An 18,587-nucleotide genomic window follows, 5' to 3' on the forward strand; every position below is an offset into this window, starting at 1 on the left:
TATATTCTCAAGAAAGAGAAAGAAAAAACAGAAATCATGTATTTTTGTTCATATTATCTATTTGATTACAATAATAATTAAACTTCAGTCTTTATAGTGCAGTACAACACTTTTATATTGTGCAATTTAAAATACTCCACTTGGAATATATTATTTTACGTCGTAACGTGTACCGACAGCATATGAGTTTTACATGAGGCATGAGCAGAAGTCTGTGAGCAGAAGTATACAAAATTATATATTTTTATAATTTAGAAGTAAACTACCAATATAAATAAACGACCTTATTCTTAAATACTGCTTTATTTGTTAAAACTATTTAAAGAAAGTTATTGGAAAAAACGAAATATTTTTACATTTTATAGCTCAAATCTAAGGTTCAAATTTAAACATTAATAACTATTTAAATTTCGATTTTTGAGAGGGTGATTAAATAAAGACAATTTAAAATTATAAGTATTTTTTTATTAACAAAATCTACACTAAATCGTGAATTTGTTGAATTGGGAATAAATAGGTAACATGAGACAACAACTCGGTTGTAATATCGACTTAAAAATAATGGTCTTTGGAAATTTGATTGATAACATCAATAATTTCTGAATAGGACTATCTTTTCACATATTATGTATAAGTAACATTTCACTGTAACACGGTATAATACTAACAAAATTATTTACAATTTTGAAATAATGGCATTTGTGTATTCGCTGCACTTAGCAGTGCCTCCGAGATCTCCGGTGAGTGTCTTTCCTTCCCTCAATACTTCGTAGCAGGCGTTCTGTACTTTATCAGCGTGTTCGTTGAATTGTAAATGCCGCAACATCATAATAGCGGAGAGCAGTAGAGCTGTCGGGTTGGCCATGTCCTTGCCAGCTATGTCGGGAGCTGTACCGTGGACCTGTGAAGATACAGTTATATGAAAAATGCTAGAATATAATGCTACTGTAATACCTACTGAAGTTCACTTGATTTATCTATGATTTTTTTTTGATTAATATATTGTAATGATTTACTTTTCCGAAACAAATTTTTGAATGGCAACACTTAATACAAATGGTAATCCCCAGTTATTATTTATTTATTTATTTAACACTTTATTGTGCAAAAAATAAACAAAATATACATAAAGGTTACAAAAAATAAGATTAGAAAGCACAAAAGGCGGCCTTATCACTATGCAGTGATCTCTGCCAGGCAACCACGGGGAGAAAGGCAAAGAAGCGCAAAAAGTTGTCGGACAAAATAAAAACATATTTTTAGAATAGGGTAGAAATAATAAGAGAACACAATAAAATATATACACATTTTATACAGTACATGATATAAATACGTAAAAATGAACAAAAATAAAAAATATATAAATAATAATATTACTAATATTACCTAAATAAATATATGAAATACAAATATATCATAAGATACTCATACATACACATATGCATACTACATAGTAGTAACTATATAAATATTAAATATATATAATATATATATATATAAATAAATATAAATATGTCTAAATAGAAGTATACTACATAAACTAATCCGAATTATAGGCAGTTAAGAGGAAATGATTACGGACATGATGTTTAAAAGAGGATAAGGAAGGAGCAAGTCTGATTTTTAAAGGTAGGGAGTTCCATAACTTGACGGCAGAGACAGCAAAAGAACCCGCATAAAAATTGGTGCGATGAGAGGGAATACACAAAATAAGTTTGTCAGCTGATCGAAGAGAGTAGTTTTCGCAGTGTTGAAAAATGAAGTTATTCTTAAGGTAGGAAGGAGAGGAAGGATCGAAAAGGATACGGTATAGTAATTGAAGACAGTGGAGATGATGTCGGAGGCGAATAGGGAGCCACTTGAGGCGTCTGCGATAGAAAGAGACATGGTCGAATTTGCGAAGGCCGAATACAAATCGAATTAAAAGATTTTGCAGACGCTCAAGTTTCTCCATATTCTCAACCGTAAGGTCAGGAAAACACACATCCGCATAGTCGAGGATAGGGAAGAGAAGGGATTGAGCTAACATAATTTTTGTTGGAATAGGCAAAAAGTTACGTAGACGCCGAAGAGTACCCGATGCCGCATACACCTTACGACTGATCTCTTGTAGGTGGTGAGACCACGATAGTGTTTGGTCGAGATGAACACCTAGATTTTTAACCACCTTACAATAAGGAATTGTTACTCCACCAAGGCAGACACTGGGTAAGGCGCCCCAGTCAATTTCGGAAACGAGATACGGACTTCCCATGATAATCGCGTGACTCTTAGCAGGATTGATTTTTAGACCGTATTCGTCACTCCAATTGACCAGGGTTGCTAGTTCGGCATTTATATGTCGGATAGCACTAGGTAAATTGTTGAGCGAGGCCTGGGTGTAGATTTGTAAGTCGTCAGCGTACATATGGTAGAGAGAAGTGAGGCGCGAGGTTAAGGAATTTATAAAGATAGAAAAGAGGAGAGGTGACAACACGCCACCCTGCGGCACACCGGCGGAGACAGCAGCCCAAGAAGAGTGGGTGTCACCCATCAGAACACGCTGCCGCCGGCCACGCAGGTAATTACGAAACCAGTCAATCACCGAAGTTGGAATGTTAATCAAACGCAGCAGACTCAGCAGTATGTCAAAGTCGACTGTATTAAAAGCATTGCTGAAGTCTAGAAGAGTAAGAACTGTGAGCTGCTTATTATCCATCCCTGCACGAATGTCGTCTGTTACCTTCACTAGAGCAGTAGCTGTGCTGTGGCCAGAGCGGAACCCGGACTGGAAAGGACTCAGGATATTGTTGGAGTTAATGAAAGTGGTTAATTGTTGATGGATAAGGCGTTCAAGGACTTTGGAAAGGAAGGGTAAAATAGAAATAGGACGATAATCGGATAACAATTTAGGACTAGATTTTTTAGGTAGAGGAATAATGTGGGCATCTTTCCAACAGTTAGGAAAGGTCCCGGACGAAAGAGAGAAGTTAAGGATATGGGTAATGGTGGGATTAATTATATCGAGGATAGGGATGATCATTCTACGACTCACAAGGTCACAGCCGGCAGCGTTAGAGGCGATGGACAATATGCTTTTCTTAACATCACAATCGGTGAGTTGACTAAAACTGAACGGGGGAAATTCTGGAGTTGGAAGAGAAGCAAGGTTATCTAGTGTGATTTGTTTTAAAGTATTGTTGATATAAACTGAAGATGAAAAATGCTGATTTAAATTATCTATATTGACATTGGGAGAGGACAAAGAATGGGAATTTTTACCAACTCCTAGACTTTTTAGGAAGTTCCAAATTTTGACAGAGTCGCCGTTCTCGACAGATGAATGGAAATGGCGTCGTTGTGCGTCTCTACACAATATGTTGCAACGATTACGAATTGTTTTGTATTTCTCCCGGGCATCGTCTGTTTTTGCAGATTTAATTTTGGCCTTAGCTCTATTTTTCTTATTTAAAAGTGATTTAAGGTCAGGAGAAAGCCAAGGAGCTGGAGTATGTTTTCTCTTCACAGGTCGAGTGGGTGCGTGTTTATCGTATAGGCCAATTACAAGATTATTAAATAAGGAAACCTTGCCATCGATGGATTCGGCATCAACGACACTCTGCCAATCACACAGCTTAGCATCAGCAGAAAGCTGACTTAGGTCTATCCCAACAAAATTACGTAGCATAATAGTAGAGGGTTTGAATTTAGGAGGACGAAGGTTATAGGACAGATAAAGGAGATCATGGAAGGAAAAAGCGTCAGCAGGGCATTGACCGTACTTAGCTACAAGACTAGGTGAAGATACAATCATTAAATCAAGGAGGGAGGGATTACAGCCGGGAAAGAAATGGGTAGGATTAAGTGGAAGAACCTGGAGACTGTGGGAGTTTAGGAGGGAGAGTAACTTCTTGCTACGGCTGTCGCCTTTTAATAGACATGTGTTGAAGTCACCCATAAGGATTAAATGATCATATTGGGGAGAATAAAGGTCAAGGAGGTCTTCAAAACTGGAAAAATAATCGATGGAGAGGGAAGGACTATAAAAAACACCGACAAGAATTTTGGAATAGGGCAGATGGACTTCAAGGAGAATATTTTCGGTGGAATTAGGGGGCGGGGGTTGAGGAGAGGAAAATACCAATTTATAGGGAATATGGGAACGGATGTAGATGGCAACTCCACCACCGCCTCTCACAGTACGGTCGTTGCGAATAAGGCTGAAGCCTGGAAGGGAATATGCGGATGAAGGAAGATTAGGCTTGAGCCAGGATTCAGATATGAGGATCGCGTGTATGTTGGTGGAAAGGAATGAAGTGAGTAAATCGGGAAAGTGAGCAGGAATGCTTTGAGCGTTGATGTGTACAACATTAAAGTTTCTCGGGACATCCAGGAAAATAGAGGAAAGAGTTATATCAAGAGATGGCGGAGACACACTACGAAAACTATCCTCACTGCTGCCAAGAGAATCGGAAGAAGGTGAATCTAAACAATCAATAAATTCGGAACTATCGTTAACAGACATTATAATAATATAAACATAAATAAATATGTACTATAATAAATAAAATATAAGAAAAAAAAAAATATATATACAAAAATCGCTTCAATACCCCTAACCCACCGGAAAAAATAAATAAAAACAAAACAAAAACAAACAAAAAAACGACATTTACAAATAATAAAACATAAATTTGAAAAACCGATAAACGCATAGTGAATGTTAAGTCTTATTTACAACACTAATTCCATATGACAGCTGTACGACTTGACATTTGACAGCAGAAAAAGAAAAAAAATATGACATTTAAGTAGGGTAAACAATAATATAAACTACCGTGCGAAAAATATTATGTGAAAGCTATAGAATAATATGTAGAAGTAATAATATAATAAAATTATAACTAAACAAGAAAACGAAATATACAAAATATGAGACACTAACTTAAATGATGAGAAAAAAATACAAATACAAATCTTCTAATATTATATGGGAAGACAGAAGTTTACAATCTTTAGAGTTATTTGTTAATTAATAAGGAAAATAAGGAAAGGCACTATTTAGCTCTATTGGGTCTCCTATTACGCGCTGCACCTTTGACATCCATCGACGATGAAGAATCAGTCTTCGCAGGCACACTGACACAAGGCTTATTACCAGTATCACTCGCAATGGCCTTCAGATCAGCGTTGGTTTCAATACGGTGGCGTGAACCATCAGGAGCAATCACATAAATGCGACCATCTCGAGTCCAACTTTTAGTGACACCAAACCGCTCTCTAGTGGCCATGAAGAGATCATGCCGGTGCTTAGTAAGGAACTCCGATAATGTGACGCCAGATCCCTTCAGCTTCGCTTTGGCTGACCATAATTCTTGTTTCAAAGACAGATTGTTAAACTTCAAGAGAATAGGTCTCGGCTTGCCATCCTTCAGAGATCCCAATCTGTGACATTGAGTTATGCAGTCCGCAGACAAGTTAGGAACCTTCAAATGTTTGGACATCAACTCAAGAGAAATGGTGATGGGGCTTTTATCAGTATCTTCGGCTACACCGTGAAGCAACAATATCTTCCTCCGATTTCTCATCTCTAAGCTGTCATACATTTGACTCAGAGAATCAACTTGGGTTTGAAGGCATTGAAGTGATGTCACAACAAAGGAACGGAAAGCAAGGAAATCAGAGGCCAGACGAGATGGAGGACTTGCCAGAGTGGTAGTTGAAGTGGACTTTTGAAGTTCCTGCTGGAAATCTAGCATTCTTTTGTTGAAGAGTTCAGACATTTGTGCTAGAGACTGTTGTATTGCCTCCATAGTGAAATCAAATTTGTGAAGTGATGAAATCAGCAAAGTTAAGGATTATTATAGTGGTTTTTTTTATGGAAAATATAAAAGTACATCCGGTGAGTGTTTTAGGGTTAATAGACTATAGGCAGGTATCTTTTATCTATGTAAGATGGTAATTATAACGATCCTCTTTTTAATTTAACTCAAGATTGTTTTATAGGCGTAAACTAAACCAATAGAAATAGCATTCTAAAGTTTGTAAATATATTTTTTAGAACTCCGTATGAACTTCACAATTGAAACACCGTACACATTCAATTGTACTTTTCTATGTAAAATAATACGCCGTCTATCAAGAGTTGTTCAAACAGAAGAAGAAAAGTTGTTCAAAAGAAAATTTATTAGACTATAATAGTGAAATGAAAATTTTTATGCTTATACGGCTTTAAAAAAATAGAAAAGGATTTGAAAAAAAAATACTAGGAACGGGGAAATGATGTATAAATGAGGTAAATAAAGCAACACTAATTTCAATTAACTTTATTATCTACATAAATTAATGTGAGACCACACAAACATCGTGTAATCGAATATTACAGATTTGATTAGCATTATTGTCAGATTTCATCTGAAATTGTACTTAAATAAACACGATCAATCACACAGAAAATAATACATAAAATCACATAAATAGTAATAAAAATGCACAGGAATGTATTTCTATAAATACTGAAATTAAATAAGTACCTATTCACTAATTGTTCCTACTACTGAGAATAGCTTTAAAAGTAAAATACATAATTCATAATGAATAAATTAGAAAAAAAATAATAAGAATATTAGCAGACAACACAATACATAAAACAGCCATTTCTCACTATTTATAAATAATAATGGTAACACTAATTAGCTGACAAGGAACTGGCAACTTCTACATGACATAAATGTCGGTGGTATTTAAAATACAAGTGGAGTATGTTCTATTAATCTCGGGGCTAATTTTTAGACAAAAAGTTGCCATATTAAATTAATACATAAGTAATACGAGTATGCGATAAAGAGCGTGGCAGTTATTTGTTTCCAATTGTTACCAATTGCAAATGTGAAAATGAAGGAATTCGCCAAGAACATTTAATTCATTACTCATTTTTATAATGTGAAACAATTTATCAATTGACATTACTTCAAAAATGTCTATATCGACATAAAAATTCTGTATTTCTTGGCAACTCCCTTCCATTCCTCGCAGATCTTATCTTTTATACTTTTTGGCTAAACGCATTCGGCTCGTTAAATTAAATTCAACTATAATTCCTCTACACGTCAATGTTGCGTCACTTGGTGAGGAAAAAAATAACTTAATACTATCGTCAATACTGTAAAAAAGATACGCGTTCGTAACGTGTTATATTTTCGAATCTAACAAACTATAATATAAAATTTTAATGAATTTCCGATTTCGACTTTTCACATAAAACATTTTAATACGAAAAGCATAAAAAATAAATCGTCATTAAAATTAGATTTTAAACAGTATAATTATTCTTGTCAGTTTGATTTTCATATGTTTAGTCAATATAATTAAATTAACCATTTTTATTTCATTAAATTAACCCACGTTACAAACACGCTCCAACGGCGCAACACAACATCGACAACCGCAAATTTACTTTGCCTAAAAAAAAAAAACTAAGCCAGATTCTTTATGATCTCATTCGTATAATCTGTGCACGAGCTGTTCCCGCCCAAATCTTCTGTCAAAACTTTTCCTTCGCGCAATACATTGAAGCAGGACGTTTCTATTTTGTCCGCGTGTTCTTTTAGTTGCATGTGACGTAACATCATGACACCGGAAAGGAGCAAAGCCGTGGGATTGGCCTTGTCTTGCCCGGCGATAGCTGGCGCGGTGCCGTGTACCTGCAAATGTTAGTCGTTTTACACACACGGACAGACATGCGGTCAAGGAGCTTATATCTAATACACTGTAGATTTCGGTATGAACATTAACTTGTAACAAAAAAATATGACGTTGAATGACGCCTGTATGTTTTTTATCCCTTTCACACCTAACTTGCCAAGTTACAAAAATACATACAGGCGTCATTCAAGGTCATATTTTCTTGTTACAAGTTAATGTTCATACTGAAATCTCCAGTGTATTCGATATAAGCTTCTTGCATGCGGTTTACAATGGCCTGAACCAACGGAGTTAGTAAATTTGGGACGGGACTAACATATAGTGTTATATATTTAGTATATATTTAGTATGAATTTGGTATATAAATGGGTTTTATAAAATTTTGTTCCTAAAAATATTATTGTTTGATTGCTTATGGTGGATTATGATTTGTTTTAAATATATATGTGAGATTAAGTAAAAACGAGTTTTGGACATTGAGATAATATTACTACGTATGGAGGAGACACCACGAACAAAATCTGTGCGCCATTTTTTTTGCTCTAACTAAGTTTTAAAAATTATTATTTAGTTAGGTACTTAACGATGAAAGTTATTCCTTTGCACTTTTCCGTATTATTTGTATTATTTGTGCAATATCGTAACACACACGAAGGCATGTTTGATGCGTTTCACTTTAAAACCATTAAAAAATACCGCTCAACATACGTCACATGACGTATGTTGAGTGGAACATAAGTGATGTAGGCGGTGTCGTCTCCTATTAATATTATCTCAATGGTTTTGGATTTATTTTAATGTTATGTATGGATATTTTAGTACGGGATTTGGTTGATTTAGAAAGTTGTAGGTTTTAACGTGTGTAACTTGTATGTAAAACAATTAAACAAATCCAAATTGAGATTTGATTTTACAAAATGAAGTTATAATTCGTGACATAAATGATTTTATTTTTTCCCATAAGATAATATGTAACAATTAATAATAATTTAATTTCAGAGTAAATTTCTAACTAGGTAGAAAAACTGATATGTTACATACAATCTTAATCCCACAAACACAAGTACGAAGCGACTTTTTAATTATATATTTTATTAAATTATTAAAAAACATCACAGTATAGCAATGTGTTAACAAATATCTTGCATGCAGCCATTCTGTACCACACCTGTTAGTGTATATTATATTGATAATAACTTACGGCCTCATAATATAACACTTGTTCTTTTTATTTTATTTGTTTATTTTTATAACCAATGTCTACCTGCCCCCCTAGACAAGTGGCTTTCTATTAGCGTAAAGTTCAAAAGAATAGATTATGAATGTATGAGATTGACGTTTGATTACGACGACGACGACGACGATTGATTACGTCAATCTCATACATTCATAATCTATTCTATTGAACGTTACGCTAATAGAAAGTCACTTGTCTAGGGGGGCAGGTCACCTCTTCTAAGGGGTATAAAATAGTTGAAAACCAATCGCAGATCTACCGAACATTAATAATAGAATATATTGCATTTGATTTTTGTTGAGAGTAAGTTTTTTTTGCTTTACAATTCATGTTTTTAATCTTTTGCCTATAAAGATGATAAAAAGTTTAATATAGTAGAATAGTACAGTAGCACGTATATAAAAATAATAATATTTGATATAATTTTGAATCGTTTTCAGGGAATCTTGTTATCAGAGATAATTTTATTATATTGTCATGTTATTATATGACTCATTTTTTTTGAAATCAGCCTAACATGTACATATTCTAGCTACTTTTAAATCAATGACATCCTTATTCTAAATAAATATTACTTTCTGATTAAATTAAAATCTTTAGAATACAGACAAAAATAGTAATTTTGAAATTCTCGTTATTTATGAACATTTCATAGCTTTTAGTAAGGAAATAACAGCATACAGAATTATTTAAGATTCGAGTCAACGATTTTCGGTCTTTTATATGTATAATTTTAAATTATTGTTTTATGAAATGTTAATTGCATGTACCTTATATTTTGTGTTTGAGTTTTTTGAACGAAAATTAAAAAAAAAATTGAACATTTCATTCAATTTATATCTGTACTAGGCACTACTAGATTCAGTCAAATGTCATATCATTTTCAAGATATTACCACAACATCTTGAAAATGCATTTGTATTTACACCATTTTGTCCCCAAAAAATACCGTCTTCTGCAATTGTCGTATTTACTTAAAAAAAAAAAGACGGGTTGCACTCCGGGAGTGCCGGCAGAAGTGAAAACTTGATTATTAACGTTGAGCATGTTTGATATCCATCCGTCTTACGCTTTTTCGATCAGGCCACGTGTCCTGACGCGAGTTTAAGATTTTATACCCAACTAAAGAAGTTTTCACTTCAAAAAATCTCAAAAAAGCGCGGCAAACGCCTATATCTCATACTCACAGACTCAAAAAGCGCGCCATTCTTGCCGATGTTGCCTGATGGCGTGAGCCCGAGCCCACCGACGAGTCCTGAACACATGTCCGACATAATGTCACCGTAGAGGTTGGGCATCACCTGTAAAATAGAAAAAAAATGCAATCTGTAAAAAATGCTTAATTTATAAAAAAAAAATATTTTTAACCCATTGAGCCCCGAACGGCCCAATCGGTCCACGACACAATAGACTTTCTATTGTGTCTGTGATTCCGGGGCCTGAGTTATTAACTTGTTAAAAATTAAAAAAAAGGAAAGTAATCCAATATCCCTTGTTGATTTTACGCAAGTATTATACATTTCGAAAATAAGACATTGTAACTGATTTTAAAGTGTTTGAAACGTAATATAATGAATAAATCACGTTTAAATTTGTAAAAAAAATCCAGTATCAGTCCGATACGGATTAGCTACACTGACAAACATATAATATCATATTATCTAGAGAATTATCTTTTATATCTATTTTACATAAACCGGTGAAAACAAGACAATTGCTTAGTGATTATTCATATTTTGCGTGTTATTTATTATATTGTAAGTATGACCAAGATTATGGATTGGTAAATGAAAACGACATATTCTTTCTACGACTTCTGAGGGTATTCTTAAACATTCAAGACTGTCAGTTATATTAAATCAACTATATAATTATTCATCTAAAAACGCAGAAGAAAAGTGCTAAAAACGATACAGAAATATTTTATCTAGAATTTTCGAATGTTATATTATAGTTACATTTTAAATTAATTTTTTCATATTTTATAATAAAAAAAGACGTGTGTCACTCGGGGACTGCCGCGGTAAAGCTATTGCATGCTATGCCTTCAAGCCACACCTCCGCGCCCGTCCCCGTGGGGAGCGTGAGGTTTTTTCGTTACGGAATTTCTCGATTCGGTCCCCGCGCTCAAGGCCCGCGATAGAAGCTATGCATGCTATGCTATGCTTAATATTTTCATATACTCACAAGGACATCAAACTTCGATGGATCTTGCACCATGTTAAGGCAGACTGTATCTAAGTAGCGTTCCTCGAATCTAATGTCCGGGTACTTGGTGGCTAGATCGCGGCAACAACGCAGGAACAGACCGTCCGACATACGCCTGGAATATATAGATAGTAGAATTAATTGTTATTGAATTTTGAATAAATGAATGAATGAAAAATCCTTCATCATCATCATTAACAGCCTATGTTTGTACACTGCTGGACATAGACCTGGAAAAAAAAATGAAAAATTCTTCATTGCACACTAAATATAGAATTACAAAATAAGAGGGGCCATCTCGTCGCTGTAAGCGATTTCTGCAAGACAACCCAAAAACAGAAGGATTCAATTTATTGTGAAGGCGTGTTAATGTTATATTTTTGCTTTACAAATAAAATAATTATGCCATAAATAAATATATGTATGTACATAAATAAGTACCTAAATCTTATATATAAAAATGAATAGCAAAATGTGTTGGTAAGCGCATAACTCGAGAACGGCTGAACCGATTTCGATAATTCTTTTTTTATTATGTTCCTTGAAGTACGAGGATGGTTTTTATGTAGAGAAAACTTAAATATGTACCACGGGCGAAGCCGGGACGGACCGCTAGTAATTTATAAATATCATGAAAGATAGATTATTGTGTGGATTATCAAAGGCTAATTAATTTTAGAATAAGTGAATTGTAAATTCTTTGAAAAAAAATGTCTCTAAACCTAATTAATCTAGGTATGTGCGTCCATATTTGATATAAGAAAATAATAATAAAATATTTTCATATTAACCGTTTTGTTAATCATATTAATTATGGCAAATTAATTTATTCCATATGGTTCAAGTATTGAAATAATATTAATTTCACCATCAATGTGCAAATTAATCTCTAATTGTAACTAGTTTAGATGTTTATTACACCGTCACAGTCTAAACATGTTACATAGTAACTTTAACACAAGAAAAGTGTAACTGATTGTTGTCTGTACGAATAAGATATTTTCAGAGCTATATATGAGGAGAAAGATATTGGTATGACATTCTATAAAAGTGAAGTCCCATGTCCCCTAGTGGGGTAAGGGGCAGATGCATTATTCCTACATCTGTTTCACTGACTGATTTTCTTTAGGGACAAGTAGGTGATCAGCCTTCTGTGTCCTGCCAGACCGAGACTCTTCGTCTCCACCGGGAATCGAACCCAGGACCCCTCGGTTCTACGCTCACGCACCACTGTACCAAGGAGGCGGTCATGACATTCTAGATTAATGATTATTATTTTTTACTGTATTTCGATGCCTGTGAAGTGTGAATCCATTCACGCTAATCTCAAAAACAGTTTTACTCATTTTGATGCTATTCACTAATAAATAGACGTTATATTCACGAAAATTGTGTTTATTTCAAAACGTTGAATTGAAGATACTTGAAAAACAAAAAATATTATGTCTAAATGGACAAAGTCAGATCAATCAACTAGTATAAGTATCACATACCTACACTTAAGCCACAATTGCCAAGTAACACAATACAAATGGGCCACCCGACACCTCGTTAACAAGACTATATGTTTCTATTATCACTATGCCATATCTATTGCATAATGTGTGTTCAGTGTTTAGCTGTATTGCATGAAAATATGGTTTTGGACGGATGTAAATTAAGTTGTATCAACATAAGTGTAGCAGTTTGTGGTGTTTTGGAAACATTTTTGATAAGAAAAGGCAATAGTATTCTGGTTTAGTTTTTTGTACTTATTGGTGTGGGATATCTTTTAGGATTAAACAATGCTGATCATTTTAATAAATGTTTATGGCAACATGAGTATACCATATAAGTAGAAAAGTTATTTTATAAGCAAGAATTACATCTTTTAGAGCGAACAATGGACAGAACATTAGTTGATAACAAATTATTTTTATGCTTTTAATATTAACTTAAATATAGTTTTTGTAAACTGCAGTTATATACCCAGTCCTATAAACAACTAACCAGCAACTGTTACGAACATTTATTTGACAGATTTATAAAAAAAATGTGTGCGTGTACTAGTGTACACACGTAAGAAGTGATACTTCTTTATGACCTTATTTTTCAAAAAATAATTTACTATATGCAACTTTACAGAGATACGTCGAATCACGCGTGGTAGGGATAAGAAAAAGATGGCGCGTAACGGAAAAATGTTACACTAAATTTTTTTCCAACCCCGATAAAGAAGTTTCACTTCAAAAAGCAACTACCCTCTTAAACCATACTCACATAATATTAGCCTTGTGGACAGCAGTGACCTTCTTCCTCTTATTATCCCTCGCGAACTGGAACGCGAACTCAGCGACACGTTTGCTGGCCTCCTCCGTGATCAGTTTGATGGATTGCACTACGCCATCTACGATCTCATGCTCGATGCCAGAGTACTCGCCCTCTGTGTTCTCACGGATGGTGACCACGTCCACATTGTCGTAGAGGGTTTTGATACTGTAAGAGAAAATAAATTTATAGATAACTAGCGGTCCGCCCCGGCTTCGCCCGTGGTACATAATATTTACGTTTTCTCTACATAAGAACCATCCTCGTACTTCAAGGAATATAATAAAAAAAGAATTATCGAAATCGGTTCAGCCGATCTCGAGTTATGCGCTTACCAACACATTTTGCGATTCATTTTTATATATAAGATTAGCTGTGCCCCGCGGTTTTATCCGCATTCCTTTTGATAAGGGAGAAGAGATATATAATTATCGGTGCCCCGCAGTTTTACCCGCATTGCTAACCTCTTCATATCGCTAACCTCTTCATATCGCTAAATTTCATAAAAATCGGTTCAGCAGTTTTTCACAAACATACAAACTGAAACAGACACAGATACAGACTGAAATATTACCGGAAAGCTGTTAAATTGATCGATTTTCTGTAAGAGCAGGGTGAACCATATTTAGGTGCTATGCGAGATTAAATTTATTTTTATTACCCTCTATTAGGGATCGAATTCCTAATATAAATCTAAGATTACATTTTTCTGGGTAGGTTTTATGCCAAGACGGCATTTGAGACAGAAAAGTATGCCGTTTGTTTCTCAAAAAATCTGACAAAAAAGGACGTTTCGGCTTCAAAGCGTGAGTAACAAAATAACCGTTGTAAATGTAGTACAAACAAAAGACAGAAAACAAAAGCGATGACCCTGTACTGACGAACTTCTTAGTCACTTTTGCTGTTATCAATTTCATTTAGTTCTGCATTTTATGTGGGTACTTAGTACTATATCCACTACATCAAAAATAAGAGCGTTTGCGCCGAGCACACATGTCAGAAGTGAAACTTCTTTGACAAGATACCTAAATCGTCGCCTTACTTCATGACGTGACGGTATTGCTTGTATACGTAGTATATTATTATTAGTCTGTGGTATTGCCAATTGCCATGACGCACCCTTAAAATTTTACTCTCAACACGCCTAAAGAAGTTTCACTACAAAAATATTATTCGTAGAAAGAATACATAATCATATTTACTGGACAACGGAATAAGGAAGCGTAACAAATTGAAAGATAAGTGTGGATAGATTGAATTGCGAGTTCATATTGACGATAATTTGATATTTAAACGCTTTGAATAATTCATGGTTCTGTCGCGCGCTTGGCAGTATTCCCAACTTGATACATTGTAAGTGAAACAACGAAATAAAAACAAACACTTCACTTCGGCATTCGGACCTAATTTATTTTTAAATTTGCTTTCGTCGTGTTTATTTCATTCATAGTTCATACTATACTCTGAGCTGTGCAATTTCATAGTTTGGTTAAATTGGCATTTATCTTCGCCTCTCATGTTTTTCTATAATAAATTAGCCATTTTTGTATGGAAATACTGTACTGTTTGTGTTATGCAACTTTAAGGCGAGGTCGTTGTATTGATGAGTTTGTAAGTGAGCGCATTGAGTAGACAAGATATAAGCGTTTTCAAGTGCGTTTAAGATGAAGTATCATAATTCATATCATATAAAACAAAGTCACATAATTCATACATCAAATCGGCTAGATCGATTTTTATATTACTTTATCTCCTTGTATCTGACTTCCAAATAAAACATACTTGAAGCGATACAGCTACATATTGATTGTAATTTTGTATGTCATATCAGTAAATACGACAATGGCGTGTAGATAATGGGCTATCAGGTTTCCCGATCAGATTATATTTCCTGACTTTATCATGTGCGGAATTCAAACGGATTACGTACATTTTGTTATCAGTACTTATCAATTTTTTACAATTACGTGACTGATGGTCGTCTGATGGTGTTCTTAATTTATAAGTCACTTTTTGGGGTTCTGTATTCTAGAGGTACAAACGGACGCCTATTAAGACACTGTGGTGTGACTGTGTCTGAAATTAAATTGTGTGAAAAGTTGACATTTTCACAGATGGTGTTTTCTTTTGCCCAAATTACAATACTAAAATAGAATCAAATATTTACGTTTGGCGTTTTTTATAGACGGTGTGGAAAAACTTGTGCGCGAGTCAAAACTTTTAACAAATAACTGGTATTATTGGACATTAAAATTTGTTGTATTTGGCAATTATTGGATTGGATTGAGAAAAATAAATAAAGAAAAGTGACTATGTTTTTCCTAAATAAAATAAAAATGAGAAGCAAGCACAATATCCTAATTAATCTTCTTATATATAAAAATGAATCGCAAAATGTGTTGGTAAGCGCATAACTCGAGAACGGCTGAACCGATTTCGATCATTCTTTTTTTATTATATTCCTTGAAGTACGAGGATGGTTTTTATGTAGAGAAAACGCAAATATTATGTACCACGGGCGAAGCCGGGGCGGACCGCTAGTAACTTATACTTTTATCAGCCCTTTACATGTAAAACAAATAAATATGCAAATGAAATGAGTCATATAAGTCAACTGATACAATGTTAACATTTATTGGAAATAACACATTTATCCTGTCATTATTTTTGGTGAAAAAATAAAGTTACATACTTACAGACAACATGATTTACTTTTTTTATAATTGTAATGCAACATTGACTTACAGATAAGCATAATCAGTCAATGCTGAATGTGAAAAATCAATCACTGATAGGCGAGCCGTTTGCGACATACTTTGGATTTAAATCATTTATATCCTGCAGATTATTAATTTAATCCCATTCTTACAAATTAAATATGATTTATATACAGTAGAACTCCAATTATCTGAATTAATGGGGACCGGGACCCATTCGATAATCGGATTTTTAAAAGAAATTGCCATTGGAGAGAATAAAAGCTATGTTTTGATATTGCACTATTTTTTTATTGAATTAAATGAAAGAAACATGAAATATTCACATGTTTTAAATATTTTTGCAATCATTTTTCTTATTTCCTCTAGTGACAACGCATCTTTATCATCATCATCCTCTCCATATTCTTGTTAGGGGAAGAATAATAGCGCACTTAGACTTTTTTTGGACAATTTTTTGTGATTCGGATAATCGGCGATTCGGATAGTCGGAGTTCGGATAATTGGAGTTCTACTGTATATTTAAAATATGTTTGTTGTAAAATATGTAAATCTGCCCCTTACCCCACTAGGGGACATGGGACTTCACTTTTTTTCTGTAAATTTTTCACATAATGGCTGGACTTATTTGCTTGAATAGCCAATGTTAAAAGTTAAAACCTAGTTCATAAGTTAATAATGCTCACACTATAATTTGACATGAATTGTATCAATTTAATACACTGTATATTGAATATAATATAGTGAATATAATTGTATCAATTTAACCCATTGACCACCGAGCGCCCCGATCAGGGCGCGACACAATAGATTATCTATTGTGTCTGTGATTCCGGGGACTGATGGATTAATACACTGTATATTGAATATACAGTGTATAAAATTGATACAATTCAGTGAGACAAAATTTCAACAGAAGTTTTTGGGATTAGCCATGTTTTGCTATCAGAGTAATTTTAATATTTCAAATATCTATTCTCTTATCTACATGTTATCCTCAATGCTGTTAAAAATAAATTTATGGTAAGGGAACATCAAGGTTTTATGACACAAATATGAATACTTAGTTTATTTTTACACCTATCTTCCAATAAAATAGTTTATGATAAGTCAATTAAAATAATGATTCATTTTATTCATGAATATATTTTATACGTATACAATGAATGAAATTTCCCTTTAAGTATATGAATGATGAAAAAAATGTAACCATCACTTTAAGATATAATAAATAATTAGGTATATTTTGTGAGTACAAGTATATTTAAAAACAACATACAAAAATGTGGATTGTTTTTGAAACACTGGTAAAAATGCAGAGCATTATACTTAGTCAAATATAAAATTTTAACTGAATATACATATTTTACTCACCCATCTAAACTCTTGCAAGGCCTGACATTAGCATACAGGTCAAACTCTTTACGGAGGGCCAGGTTCAAGGATCGGTAACCTTTACCGACTGGAGTCATCAATGGACCCTTCAGCCCAATTTTGTTTTCATTGACAGAGTCAATCGCCCTTTGAGGAATGCCGAATTTGCCATCTGGACCCTAAAATTATAGGTTAATTTTAATGCACGGTTTTAAATCATAATTAAATTTAATTAATAACATAATCAATGTCTTGAAGAATGTTTATTATGAAGTAGTGTATATAACTAACAAGATTTAGTTACGATGTCGCAGGTACTTACTCTAACAGCTGTCACATCGACTTCATCCCACTCGATAGGAACTTTGGCTGCTTCGAATATTTTCTGCACCGCCACGGTAATTTCCGGTCCGATTCCATGTCCAGGGATCAAAGTCACCTTCCGCACTCCAGTGCTGTACTGCGCAGCACCAGCCCTGCTCGCCGGAACCTAAATAAAACACAAAATATATCACCACTATCTTAACCTCGCACACTTAACTACATCCTTGAATAAAATTATGTTAACCTTACTAACGACACTCCCGACCGCACTGGGCGTCTTTTCCACCCCCGAATCGAACAATTTCAACAAGCTCTCTACGACTTTACTCTCACGAAAAGGCTTCAAAAGCGCATTTATGTAATTCTTCGACATAACTATAAGTCTATTTTTGGATGGGAAAAATTAACTACACAAGCGGTTTTTATGTGTTAGAAAGAAGAAATAGCATGCAGATAAACAAAAGAAATTAGTTATTGCATTCACGAATCACAAACTTACGATTTTTTTAATAAATCTTGCAGCCATTTCACTAAAATTTTATATTACGACGACAAGACTCCGCGGCAAGAGGCGGAGGGGAGGAAATTGCGAGCAAGACATCGACGCATGACCGGAAAGTACTGTCAAATTACCAAGGTCGATTTAAATAAAATATTTTATTGCACCTGCATCTTCTTACAAAAATATATGTGGAGATTGCAGAGATTACCTTATACCATACTTATCAACAAAAACA

General features: G+C 34.1%; 1 protein-coding gene across 4 annotated transcripts; it reads right to left on the reverse strand.

The window, feature by feature from the left end:
- Positions 1-443: 443 nt before the first annotated feature.
- On the reverse strand, positions 444-18,456 carry Idh3a (isocitrate dehydrogenase [NAD] subunit alpha, mitochondrial). 4 transcript variants are annotated; one of them, XM_090112826.1, is made up of 7 exons: positions 18,350-18,456; positions 17,849-18,016; positions 17,527-17,705; positions 13,388-13,603; positions 11,108-11,243; positions 10,108-10,221; positions 444-901 (listed from the first exon to the last, which is right to left on the reverse strand). In XM_090112826.1, the coding sequence occupies exons 1-7, from the start codon at positions 18,374-18,376 to the stop codon at positions 677-679; spliced, it is 1,065 nt and encodes a 354-aa protein (XP_089968952.1). In that variant the 5' UTR covers positions 18,377-18,456; the 3' UTR covers positions 444-676. The 4 variants fall into 4 exon arrangements, with proteins under 4 accessions (XP_089968952.1, XP_089968949.1, XP_089968950.1 ...); XM_090112823.1 differs by lacking the exon at positions 18,350-18,456 and adding an exon at positions 18,095-18,287; XM_090112824.1 differs by lacking the exon at positions 444-901 and adding an exon at positions 6,291-7,682.
- Between the last annotated feature and the right edge of the window lie 131 nt (positions 18,457-18,587).

Source organism: Colias eurytheme, chromosome 19 (assembly GCF_061535395.1).
Source record: "Colias eurytheme isolate Ceu_HAF_F1 chromosome 19, ilColEury1 Martin Lab GWU primary, whole genome shotgun sequence".
NCBI lineage: Eukaryota > Metazoa > Arthropoda > Insecta > Lepidoptera > Pieridae > Colias > Colias eurytheme.

Excerpts from the sequence above, each read along its gene's own strand:
- Idh3a (XM_090112822.1), bottom strand. The coding sequence starts at position 18,223 with ATGTCGAAGAATTACATAAATGCGCTTTTGAAGCCTTTTCGTGAGAGT. Across the intron at positions 17,706-17,848 it reads TCGATGTGACAGCTGTTAGA|GGTCCAGATGGCAAATTCGG; the intron begins GTAAGTACCTGC and ends CTATAATTTTAG. Across the intron at positions 10,222-11,107 it reads CATCGAAGTTTGATGTCCTT|GTGATGCCCAACCTCTACGG; the intron begins GTGAGTATATGA and ends TCTATTTTACAG.